This window comes from Pistacia vera, unplaced genomic scaffold (assembly GCF_008641045.1).
Source record: "Pistacia vera cultivar Batoury unplaced genomic scaffold, PisVer_v2 Contig118, whole genome shotgun sequence".
Lineage (NCBI taxonomy): Eukaryota > Viridiplantae > Streptophyta > Magnoliopsida > Sapindales > Anacardiaceae > Pistacia > Pistacia vera.
In genome coordinates this window covers 1,292,772-1,306,572 of record NW_022195226.1, presented here as the reverse complement: position 1 = coordinate 1,306,572, position 13,801 = coordinate 1,292,772, and the positions used below count along the sequence as shown (strand labels likewise).

The window sequence follows — 13,801 nt, the reverse complement described above, 5'->3', positions numbered from 1 at the left end:
TGTCATGATTGCTTAAGCGATATATGAGTGACCACATATATCTCTTAAGCGACCAAGATTTTTTCTCAAATGATCGCTTAAGCGATCTGAAATTGCTTAAGCGACCAAGAGTGAAAACGAAGAATCGCTTAAGAGATACTAGAGGATCGCTTAAGCGATTATAGATTTAGATTTAGATAGATTTTATTCTGCCTCGGAAGAGATCGCTTAAGCGACCAAGAGTAAAAGCGAAGAATCGCTTAAGCGATACTAAAGGATCGCTTAAGTCATCATCTATCTAGGCAGATTTTATTCTGCCTCAGAAGAGATCGCTTAAGCGACCAAGAGTAAAGGCGAGGAATTGCTTAAGCGATACTAGAGGATTACTTAAGCGATCATAGATCTGGGCAGATTTTATTCTGCCTTGGAAGAGATTGCTTAAGCGATCTTTAATCGCTTAAGCAACCAAGAGTAAAAGAGAAGAATCGCTTAAGCGATACCAGAGGATCGCTTAAGCGATCATCTATCTAGGCAGATTTTATTCTACCTTAGAAGAGATCACTTAAGCGCTTTGAAATCGCTTAAGCGACCAAGAGTAAAAGCGAGGAATTGCTTAAGCGATACCAGAGGCGATTCTTCGCTTTTACTCTTAGTCGCTTAAGCGATTTAAGATCGCTTAATTCTGCCTCGGAAGAGATCGCTTAAGCGATCTTAAATTGCTTAAGCGACCAAGAATCGTCGGGATGTGTCACATTGGATCTTGCCGGAAAATGCCATATGTGGCCGTCATGTACGACCAAAGAAATGGCCGTCGTTGACGATCAACGACGGCCAAATCTTGGCCATCGTTGACAGACAATGACGGCCAGATCTGGCCTTAAAATACCAGACCCACGGCCAGATCTGGCCGTATATTTGGTATTTTTCGGCAACATCCGTGGTCAATGTGGCCAGAAAAGGCCATATGGACGCCCTACCCGCCAAATCCGACCGGTCTGCATTGTAATGCACTTTCCCGGCAGAATTCTGGCGTCGATATGGCCTTTTCCGACAGTGAGATTTAAAATTATTCCTGGGGGTATTTGATATTAATAAACTTAAGGGGTCTAAAAGTAATTAAAAAATTTACTAATATTTACTAAATAATTAAACAGACAAACATTTTGGGAATATAGATAGGTATATTCAACCAAACGCACCGTTTATGTTATGAAGAAAGAAGAAGAAGATATGTTCACTAAGTTTGATATTCAATCATGGCTTATGTTTGATATAGACGTAAATATTCTATACCATATATGTTTGATATAGACGTAAAAGAACTATATATTTAATTAAAATATAATAACGGTCATGTTCTGCTGAATGAATCATACACCCTATATATTTAATATAGACATAAACATTCTACACCATATATGTTTGATATAGACGTACAAGAAATAAATGTTTAATAAAAATGTAATAACAGTGATGACTGTACCAAATAGCAAAATAAAAAATATATATAGAAGACAGATGTAACTTTGCAAAACCATTTGCACAAGCAATCATTCAAATGTTAAACTTGGTTTACTCCTTTCTCTTACAATTAGACCGAGAAGAATTTCAAAAGAATATAATATTTATTAAATGCCCTAAAAATTGCACCGTCTTCTTCTTTATCCATATCTCAACCCTAAAGCCATTTTATTGCTCGAACTCTTAACATCTTTATGTTCCGAGAAGAGAAGAACAAGTTGGATAATGGTTTTTTAGCGTTTTGTTTCATTTTGTGTATCACTACAACGTGTGATGTACTGGTATGATTATTTGATTCACCACAGTTGGGGATAATGGTTAGCTTGTCCAAATATTTCGATATTTGTCGCATCCCATGCCTATTTGTTATTTTGTGTTTCGATAAACATGTTACATTGATGTCTCTTATATTTTGATTTGTGATAAAATAGATTGATATAAATTACTTAATTTTGCGATATAAATTCTTTTCGGATTTGGGAGGGAAATAAGTGGTGTACAAGATCGCTTAAGCGATCTCAAATCGCTTAAGTGACCAAGAGTCTTTTAGGAAAATTGCTTAAGCGATACAAATGGATCGCTTAAGCGATTATCAATCTGGGCATCTGTCGCAGACTAGATCGCTTAAGCAATTACCGATCGCTTAAGTGATCAGGAGTAAAAGCAAAGAATCGCTTAAGTGTTCCTATGTATTCGGATATTATTTATTGTATTTCAGAGTATCGGTTTAGCGATTAACGTTATGCTAAACATATAGGGTTTACGATTCATTCAGTGGACTATGCCGTTATTATATTTATATTAAACATATAGTTATTTCACAAATATATGAAACATATAAAGTATTGAATGTTTACGTCTATGCTAAACATATAGGGTTTACGATTCGTTCAGTGGACTATGACCGTTATTATATTTATATTAAACATATAGTTCTTTTACGTCAGTATGAAACATCTAACAGGTTGAGGTGAACGTATATGCTAAACATATGGGTTTATGATTCGTTCAGTGGACTAGACCGTTATTATTTTAATTAAACATATAAATCTTTATACGTCAGTATGAAACATATAAAGTGTTGATGTTTAGTCTATGCTAAACATATAGGGTTTACGATTCTTCTTTGTTCAACATAAATGTGCGTTTTGGTTGAATATTCCTATAAATATTATAAATCATTCCCATAATATTTATTTGTTTATTATTTAGGAAATATTAGTATTTTTTTTAATAAATTTTAGACCCTTACTGAATTAATTTCATTAATACCACCTAAAGTTAAAAAGTACAAAAACACCCCCACCCACCTAACATCCATGGTCGATCTAGCAGGAAAACGACATATCGACGCCCTATCAGCCTAATCCAACGGCTATGCAGTAAAGCCTTTTCCTAGTAGGATTCCATGGTGGTGGCAAAATCTGGGACTTGTAGGTGGGGGTGTATTGTTAAATTTTCAAATCTTTCGTGGTCGATAAGCGATCATACTAACAGGAACTTGTTTCACAAGGGTACTTAAAGCGACTGTAGATATCGCTTAAGCGTTCTTTTCTTTTTCACTTGGTCGATTAAGCAATCATGGATCGCTTAAGCGATCATGTGATTGGCAGAATCAAATCTGCCCAGGGGCATAATCACTTAAGCAATCCGAGATATGCCTAAGCGATTCTTTCTTTTTGTCTTGGGCGATTAAGTGATCGTGATCGCTTAAGCGATCATGGACTTGGGCAGAATCATCTGCCCAGGTCCAGATCACCTAAGTGATCCGTGATATCGCTTAAGTGATTCTGTCTTTTGTCTTGGTCGATTAAACGATCGTGCACCTGGGCAGAATCATCTGCCCAGGTGCGCAACACTTAAGTGATCCGTGATGTCGCTTAAGCGATTCTGTTTTGTCTTGGTCAATTAAGGAGGTTGATCGCTTAAGCGATCTTGTTTGAAAAACCTTTGTCGCTTAAGCGATACTTAGCTCCTAATTCCTGCGATTCATGGGCAATATATACTTTTTCCTGCGTTCTCCTGAATTTTGACAAACTAAAATTACTAAACAGTATTAATTCCATACTTTCTCCTCATTGACACCTATTCCAAACTAAAATCACCAACAATATTTAGGCCATGTAACAAGAAATATAAAGAATGAATGATTTATTAAAGGTAACAATAAAATTTATAACATCAATTGAAAAAACAATAACTATCAATGGTTGGCCTTGGCAACTCCCTGAATTTCATCCTTCTTCGAACCTAATTTTTTGGATCGCATGTGATTGCTTTTGGCAACTGCTTCCTTATGGCCAGGTTGCTGTCAAATGAGCACTTATTCATCTTTCGGGGAACCTCAAAGGCGTGAGGAATATGCTTAACTCTTTTCTCCCCTTTGTTGTCTTCTTGAATGGCGGGTGGATGATATGTTAGCCATCTCTGGCGACGCTACCCACTGCTCTTCTGGAGGCACCGAATATATCGTTTCTGAATAGCTAGTATGTAGTGATCTGTCATATAGAGAGGGAGCAAAGTTCCATATAAATTCTTGAAACAAATCGGCTTCCGTTGGGTTCAGTGTCGCTAGTGCATGAGGACAGGTAAACGTTGAATGTCAAAAACACTTTACAGCTGCAAGTTTTTCTAACAAGTTTAAATAGAGCATCCAAACCATATGAGCACAGTAAACTCTTGAGCATGTGAGATAGGCAAACAATGCATTTGAGTTCCATACCTTTCGCATAAATGTTTTTGCGGTACGGAACAAGGTTGTAGTTAAATTATTGACTCCGTACCGGAGTCATGGAACCACGCGACAGTGTCCTTTGGATTGATCAAAAGTGGCAACTATTGGAAACTCTCTTTCTATTAACAACTTCGAATTTGGACTCGGCTATGTTCATGGTATGACATCAAACCTTCTCTAGAAAGTAAGCTCTACTCCATCGCTCGAAACCACACTCATGCTCAAGATATTTAGCAACTTCATCCTTAATTCGAATTGCTGGAAGTGCTCTCGAACGCATCAACCGAGATAGCTTTTGTTGCAGTAGTATGTCTAAAGGAGGCCAGCACATAAACTTTTGTTTTATGTTCTCCCCAAGGTTCCTATATAGAATCGTGATGTGCTTGACGGTAAATAATGGCAATCCCTTCTTCATAGAGTTGTGCCTATCGGATATTATGCACCAACTCGTCAGTGTCAGGCACTATCGTATGAAATGTTGAAAAAATCAAGTCCACGACTCGTCATTCTCAGAGTCAACCACATATCATGCACAGGATATGTGTATTCTCGGTATGTGACCACCAATAAGTACCTCCATATTTCCCGTCAGAAAGCAAACACTCAACAACCAACACATTTCTCAGTTTACAAAACCTTTGTAGCAGAACCGTAAGCAACAAAAAAATATTTAAACTCCATATTCCTGTCCCACTTCAAAGCTGTCGTACCTTGGTTTGTCAACTCAAGCATATAACGGTATGCTCTAATACTGCGTACCGTGCTCCGACTGCCCCTCACAAAATCTTGTGCATGTGTCTCTTCCTCCAGCAGTTCACTAACTAACAGCACATCCCACCTTGTGCGCACAATCTTGAATGTTTTAGGAGATGGACATTTCCTTCAACGAATGACTTTGACAAATTATCCAATAACATCAGTGGATGCTTGTCGATGTTCAACGAAATATGTCCCAAACCACAAGTGTTCTCACGGGTATATGTGCTAAGAATAAATTTTTTCGACTCTGCAACCTTCTACAATAAATTCGCCATTTGCTTTGCATCATGACAAGTCAACCACAGTCAATGAATTTGACTTTGGGATGAATAAAATTACCTTCACCGGCAACAAGTTTTAGCTTCCTCACCACTTCTTTGTTGTCAAATAAATACCCTATATGCAACTCCGATCCATCCGTAAAAACTTGAGGATTCCTAATACCTCCAATTGCCCTCTCTGAACTGCATAAACGACCATGGTGTTTTTTCCTCACACATCTACGCGATTCTGCATAATCTCCTCAACATTTTTATTCTGCCCCTCATCACCAACTCTCTTCTACAGTGTCCTCACACCACAATTCACCGTCTACTCTGATTTTTCAACTAATAAATCAATGGCCTCGTAGTTCAAATTAAAACCAGGCAAATCTCCACCTATCTCGTTATCCCCTTCCTTGGACAACTTCGAACGGTTTTCTATAAGAGAGAACCCTTAAAATCGGTCTCGAACCATTATCGGCCACATCAATCATATATAACTTCACACTTCATCCGACTTATATAGCAGGAGGTACCTTATAAGTTCAGGAACTCTGCTTAAAACATACTTCACAAACTATATCACTACGCGAGCAACTAAATTACCTCTTCAATATTTATCAATCAACTATCAAAAATAACCTCTGTGCTCACAGCAATGGTATAATTTTTTTGCTCTTCCAATCCACTTCCAGCTGTGTTCTTCCTCCATCTACTCACCAAAATATTCAACACCCAAAACTATGTCCATGTGTAAATAACCAACTACTGTAATGCAAGAAAAAAAAAATTCTTAAACGTGACTAAGGGTTCAAATATTTAAAAAGATTGCACAGCGCTTTATGGTCTGTGTATGCTTAAGCGACTTATGCCATTTTACTGATGGCTAAGCGATCTGCTCCTATACACCAGACTTTTACCAGATCACTTAAGGGATCTATCTGTTGTCATTACAGACCTACAGATCGCTTAGCGATCCATCATACCTAGAACAATTTTAAGTTATCTCACCTACAATCGATCTCATACCCAAAACACATACCATAACAAAATTTCAACAAATTTCAATCATTTCAACTTGCATTACATCAAACACAACCAACAACAATAAACACTAATCAAAATCATAACCCAAACCCATCCATTTTAAATCTTTGTAAATCTAAAATATAAAAGTAAAAAGGAGAACACATACTTAGACGAAATGTCAGGAGGAGGAGGAGGGGAATCTTTGGCGGAGAGGAGTTAATGGTGGAGGAACAAGAAAGTGTTAATGGCAGAGGAACAAGAAGATATAGAGGATGAGGAAGAAGAGATGTAGACGAGGAGAAGAAGAAGATGTAGAGAAGCAAAGTAAAGAAGAAATATGAGAAGAGTGCAAGAGGGGTAGAGATGCGTAATTTCCCTGGAGGCAGTTTTGAACGAAGAAGGTGTTTGGGTTTGTTTGCAACAATTTCGGGTTTGTGGGAATATAGTATAATTTTGAAAAGATTACATAATACTTCATTAATCCTAATTAAGCACTAATTACCTTTAATCAATAATATGGCTATTTAGTTAACACTTTAAAACTTGATAGCCTTTTAATTAAATGCAAACTTCAGATGGCCTTTTAATAAACTACCCCTTATCCCACATCTTCCCTGAGGTTTCAGTTTCTGTTCACACTTCCAAAAGTATAAAAAATTACCTTGGACTCCCTCTACATTTGAAGAATTATCCACGACCTCCCTTCATTGGCCTTGATTTTATATATTTATGAGTTTCATTTTAATTGTTTTTTAAGGAAAAAGCTTAATTTTACCAAAATCCATTTTTTAACTTTTTACCAAATTATCTTGAGCCCCACACTGTTCAATTCGTCTCAAGTTTGATAGATATCCCAAAGGGAAAACGATCTATAATTGTTAGACTGGTAGTTGTCTCACAATTGGTGACATTTTGTGGTAATTTTATGGCTACTCACCGTGTGGATTGAAGATGCACATGTTACTACTGTCTGTAGAAGCCTTAATGCAGGAAGAACAAAGGCTCTATTAGTAGCTAGTTAGGAGACTTTTGCATGCCTCTGCAATTTTCATATAAATGTTTAAGTTGATGTCAATAAATTTGGGTTTGGTTCAACTTAAAGTGTAGTTTAGAAAGAAATATTATTGGATTATTAGTATAATCAGTTAATTAGTTTAGTTAGCTAATCAATCTGTCAGTTAGTTGTTAATTAATTGTTATGGTTAATTAACTGTGATTGACTAACTATGGTTACCTGTATATATATAAGCTTCTCTGCTTGTAAACGAATCCCTTAAGCTGAATAAAAAATTTTCTTCTCTCAAATGCAATTTGTTCATGGTATCAGAGCAATGTTTTTCAACTGCAAAATTAGTAGCTTCAATTAAAGATTCAAGTTAGAATCGACTCTAGAATTAACTCTGTTTTCCTTTTTCTTCTTCATCTCTATGAAATAAGAGTAATTTCATTCAGCTGTTACTTGAAATCTGTTGTTAATTCGGCTGAATTCCTGCACAAAGCTGAAATAAATTCATCTCAGAATGTCGAATGTCACTGACTCGAGTTCACCTCTCTACATACATCCATCAGATACACCTGGTTCAGTTCTTGTTTTAGAGCAACTTACGGGAATGGAAAATTATGGAATTTGGAGCTGTGCGATGATTGTTTCTTTAAGAGCAAAAAACAAATTAGGGTTTGTTGATGGATCTTGTGAGAAGGCAAGTTTCAATCAATCTTTGCATGCACAGTGGGAACGTTGTAATTCCTTAGTGTTAGCTTGGATCTTTAACACTATTTCAAAGGAAATATTCAACAATATTGTATACTCTAGTAGTGCACGATAGGTCTGGCAAGATCTTTAAGAACAATACCACAAGGTCAATGGCACATGAGCCTTTGGTATCTACAGAGAGATAGTTAACATGGTGCAAGGAACTCACTCAGTTGCAGTATATTACAACAAACTGAAAACTCTATGGGATGAACTCAGCTCATTGGTGAGTTTGCCACCACCTGACAGTGAATCAACTAAAGCATATTTGGCACATCATAACCAACAAAAACTTCTACAGTTCCTTATAGGACTTAATGACTCATATGCATTGGTGCGAAGTCAAATCCTATTAATGGTTCCCCTACCTTCTGTCAAACAGGCTTATTCAATTGTAAGTTAAGATGAAAGCCAAAAGGTCTTGACTGGATTTAATCAGAACACTGAAGTTACTATGGCTCTTTACTCACAAGGGAATCAAAGAAATCAGACTCAAAGTTCAAAATATAAAGGAAAAAAGCCTTATGTTGAATGTGATTACTGCCACATAACAGGACACAAGAAGGATAATTGTTACAAATTGCATGGATATTCGACAGATTTTCAGTTTACCAAGAGTAAGTCAGGATCAAAAGCTAGAGCCAATCAAGTTCACTCAAGTCAAGAATCAGCTTCACAAACGCAATCAACAACCGACAGCAACAAAGGAGTTAGCTTAGGCAATGTTTTAACTCCAAAGCAGTATGCTCAATTGATTCAGTTACTGGGCAAGGAGAACTTGGGAACACCATCAGCTAACATGGTAGGCAATATTGTTTCCTTATATTCAAATTGTGGTGTTATTAATGATTGGATTCTTGACTCGGGAGCCACTGATCATATGACTCATAGTGTCTGAAATTTTACATCATCTGTTGGTAATAAATCATCTACACCTGGTATGTTAGTCTCCCAAATGGAACAAAAGCATCAATTCAACATATAGGTACTGTCAGCCTACAAGAAAAATTGTCACTAGATAATGTTCTATACATACCAGATTTTAAGTACAATCTGCTATCAATTTCTAAGTTAGCCTCTGATGGTCAGTGTTCTGTCACTTTTTATCTGGATTTTTGTGTGATCCAAGATCTTTGGAGTGGCAGACTAAAGGGGATTGGTAAGCAATACCAGGGGCTATATCACTTCATGCCAATCTCAAAAATCAGCTCATTTTTTCTTGGTTTTGTTTCAGCCTTAAGTACACATTTGGGAATCAAAGTTTCTGATTGTAATAAAGAAACATATTGCAAATCTCTCAATGTAGCTATTGATTCTTCAATAAACACATTGTCTCAAAATAAGGATGTTGTTCTTTGGCATAGGAGATTAGGACATGCTCCCTTATCAATCTTGCAGGATTTACATCATAATTTTAATAATCATTACAAGTTCTATTGTGAAACTTGTCCTTTAGCCAAACATACCAAGTTATCTTTTCCTACCAGTAACGCAACCACTTCTCACGCATTTGAACTGCTACATTTGGATGTTTAGGGCCCTTACAAGGTTGCCACTCAAGGTAATGCACGATTCTTTCTCACTATGGTAGATGATTTCACTAGGATCACATGGATATTTTTACTGCAGTTCATGTCTGATGTACTCCAGACTTTGAAGAATTTTTGCAAATGGTTCAGAATTAGTATCATCACACTCCTTAATATGTTAAAACTGACAATGGCACATAATTTTTCAATAATCAGTGTTGTGAATTGTTGTCTAGCTTAGGGATTATACACCAAAGCACTTGTGTCTACACTCCACAGTAAAATGGAGTGGTAGAACGCAAGCATAGGCACATTCTTGCCATTGCCAGGGCTTTAAAATTCTAATCTCAAATCCCTGATTACTTGTGGGGATATGCTGTCAAAGTTGCAGTATATATAATCAATCGGTTACCTAGCAAAGTTTTACGTGGATTATCTCCTTTTGAGAAGTTTTATGGCCATAAGCCAAATTTGGATCATTTGAGAGTCTTTGGCTGTTTAGCCTATGCTTCCAATATGCCTATTTAAGACAAATTTGCTCCCAAATCAGTACCCTGTGTTTTCCTTGGGTATTCATCCACAAAAAAAGGTTATATACTATATGATTTGACTTCTCAAAATATTTGCATTAACAAAGATGTTTTATTTTATGAACAAATTTTTCCTTTCTCATTACAGCAACCTCCAAAATTTGTTTTTCCTCTTGACATTTATGCTGCCACTTTTATGGAAGAAGAGCCTACTACATACTCTACTCCCCATATTCCTGAAATAGATTCAACTCTACCTAGCTCTTCAGCCTCCCCTGTACCTCCTGCACCTTCCTCTGTTTAAAATCCATCTCATACACCACTAGTATCTACCACTCAGATTCGGAGATCCAGCAGACCTACCAGGCCTCCCATTTGGACCACTGACTTTGTATGTCCTACCTTGCCCAACTCCAATCAGATTAGCCTTTTAAAGTACCCTGTTCACAACTATCTCACATATGTCAATCTGTCACTAGCCTATCAAACCTCTTTGTCCAGTATTTCAACTCTTTCTGAGCCTACTTCTTTTACTCAAGCTTCCAAGGATCCTTATTAGGTTGCAGCCATGCAAAAAGAACTTCAGGCCTTGGAGAGAAATGGTATTTGGTCCCTTGTTCCTCTACCTTCCAAAAAGACTCCAATAGGGTGCAAATGGGTTTATAAACTCAAATATCATGCTGATGGGACTCTAGAGAGATATAAGGCCAGATTGGTAGCCAAAGGTTTCACCCAGTAGGCCGGAATTAACTATGAGGAGACATTTTCTCCAGTGGTGAAGATGGTGACTGTAAGGCTGGTTTTGGGTATTGCTTCTATGAAAAACAGGCCATTATTTCACTTAGATGTTGACAATGCTTTTCTCCAAGGGGACCTTCAAGAGGACATTTATATGCAGGTGCCACAAGGCTTCTCCAATCATCATGATAAGTCCTTAGTGTGCAAATTCCATAAGTCATTGTATGGCTTGAAAGAGGCTTCCAGGGCTTGGAACACTAAGTTGACCAACGCTTTGCTGCCTAATGGTTTCTTTCAATCTCCAGCGGATCACTCATTCTTCTATAAGCGAAATCACAATCAGATTATGCTTCTACTGGTGTATGTTGATGACCTGGTCATCACTGGCAGTGATAGTATGTTGATTGCAGAAACTAAAGCTCTCTTGCATTCCAACTTTAAGCTTAAAGATCTTGGTTCTCTCAAATATTTTTTAGGCTTTGAAGTTGCTCGATCTTCTAAGGGAATTTGTCTTTGCCAACGAAAGTATGCCTTGGAATTAGTTGCAGATTATGGCTTAGCTGCTGGCAAACCAGCTTCTATTCCTCTTAATCCACAATTCAAATTCACTACTATGGACTTTGATAAAGCTTTTCCAACAACATCAGCTTCACATCAGCAGGGTCTTCCCTTAGATGATCATACAGTTTATCAGAAATTGGTTGGCAAATTACTCTATTTATGTCTCACCCGTCCAGATATTACATTTGCTGTCCACTTGCTTAGCCAGTTTATGCATAACCCTAAAGACTCTCATCTCCATGCGGCCTTACGCTTTGTCAGATATGTTAAAGGTTCCCCAGGCTTGGGGTTATTATTTCCTGCTCATGGTTCCTTTCATCTCCAAGCATTTTGTGATTTTGATTGGGCATCTTGTTTGATGACCCGTAAATTGATCACTGGTTTTTGCATCTTCTTGGGGCATTCTTTAATCTCTTGGAAATCAAAACGTCAAGCTACAGTCTCTAAGTCCTCTTCTGAAGCTGAGTACCGAGCTATGGCATCCACTATTTGTGAGCTGATTTGGCTTATTCAACTTCTTCAGGACCTTGGTTTTTTCCCTCAACTGCCTATTCCTCTTGGGTGTGACAACAAGTCTGCATTACACATTGCTTCTAACCCTATCTTCCATGAACGAACTAAACACATTGACATCGACTGCCATATAGTTCGTAACAAGCTCAAGGATGGTCTGGTGCAACCTGTTCATGTCCCTACCAAGGATCAGCCAGTCGATTTGTTCACCACAGCTGTTCCCTCTACTCTTCATCCGCATTTACTGTCCAAGTTGGGGGTGCTTGAGCTCTATCACCCACCAACTTGAGGGGGGATACTGGATTATTAGTATAATCAGTTAATTAGGTTCAGTTAATTAGTTTAGTTAGCTAATTAATCTGTTAGTTAGTTAGTAATCTATTAATTAGTTGTTAATTAGTTGTTATGGTTAATTAACTGTGGTTGACTAACTATAGTTACTTGTATATATATAAGCTTCTCTGCTTGTAAACGAATCCCTTAAGCTGAATAAAAAATTTTCTTCTCTCAAATGCAATTTGTTCAAATATTAGCGGGTTTTATAATGAAGGGGTCTTTAGGCGTTCGAAAAGGTGCCTGGACAGGGGAGGAAGATGTACTTCTTAATTAGAAAGTATGTTGAGAAGTATGGGGAGGGAAAATTGTATCAAGATCCTCTCATAGCAGGTAATTTAGTTAATTATTTGCTAACATATTTCCTACATCATGAAATATTGGCTGCATGCTTGAAAATTTTCTTGTATTTTTCTAGGTCTAAATAGATGCTGGAAAAGCTATAGATTGAGGTGGCTGAACTATCTGAAGCCAAATATCAAGAGAGAAGACTTTGAAGCTGATGAAGTTGACTTGATTCTGAGGCTTCGTAAGCTGCTAGGCAATAGGCAAGTACAGAAGATTTAAAACAAAGAATAAGTCTATCTTTACAAAGAAGCCTACAAAGAAGTTTACAAAGTGAAGAAAAAAACAAAGGAAAAACGAAAAAAGAGAAAGAGAGACAGAAATGATGAAGATGAAGGGTGGAGGTTAACTTTGTATGCCTCCTTTATAGGTTTCTTTGTAAGACTAGCACTGCTGTAAAACAAAATATATCAACTCAGTTCATCTATTATAGTTAGTTTCTCAGGAAGTCTACTTGTATTAATTTTTATAGAATATTTGAATAGATGGTCTCTTATTGCGGACAGGCTGCCTGGAAGAACAGCTAATCACGTGAAGAACTACTGGAACACACATCTCCGCAAAAAGCCTGTAATTTCCTGCAACAAAGATGCGAAAGGAAAGGCTCAGAAGACAGAATCAGAATGTGTCAAAGTAATAAAACCTCGACCTCGGGTCTTATCTAAAAACTCACCATTGATGAAGAACGAATATTCTCTTATTGGAAACAGCATTCAACCCGGATACGATCTTTGCAAGAAGCCTTTGGATCCCCATAACAATAATGAAAATACGTCGTGGTGGGAAAGCTTGTTAAGTACAGGAAATGAATTTGATGAAGACGCTACTTCAGGAAATGAGATGGAAGTCAACAGTACTTTTAATGAAACCATAGAGGACGCTTTTGGATTAGACTTGTCTCTTCAGGATTTGAACATTTGGAATCTTTAATTTCAGTCATATTTAGTATATATATGTACTATGTTATAAATTTAACCCGATTTGGGCTTGCAATAATTGTGTAAATAAGACGTGTGCTTTTAAGGCAGGAATAATACCATACGTACTTGAGTGTTTAACCATCGTACTAATCTTTATAAATATAAATATGGTACACAGTACTATAAATAGAATATAAATACCATAGTAATTTTAACAATATTAGTAAGATGGTAGTAAGATCCGTGAGTACGCATAGCATTACTCTTTAAGATACATATGCTTGAACATGCGTT

The 13,801-nt window shown here is 37.1% G+C and overlaps 1 protein-coding gene and 1 pseudogene across 1 annotated transcript; both read left to right on the top strand.

The window, feature by feature from the left end:
• The first annotated feature begins 10,878 nt into the window (after positions 1–10,878).
• On the top strand, positions 10,879–12,198 carry LOC116109144 (uncharacterized mitochondrial protein AtMg00810-like). The gene has a single exon (XM_031395376.1). It carries the CDS (start codon positions 10,879–10,881, stop codon positions 12,196–12,198), a length of 1,320 nt encoding a protein of 439 aa, XP_031251236.1.
• Positions 12,199–12,444: 246 nt separating this feature from the next.
• Positions 12,445–13,517, top strand: LOC116109135 (annotated as a pseudogene).
• The last annotated feature ends 284 nt before the right edge of the window (positions 13,518–13,801 follow it).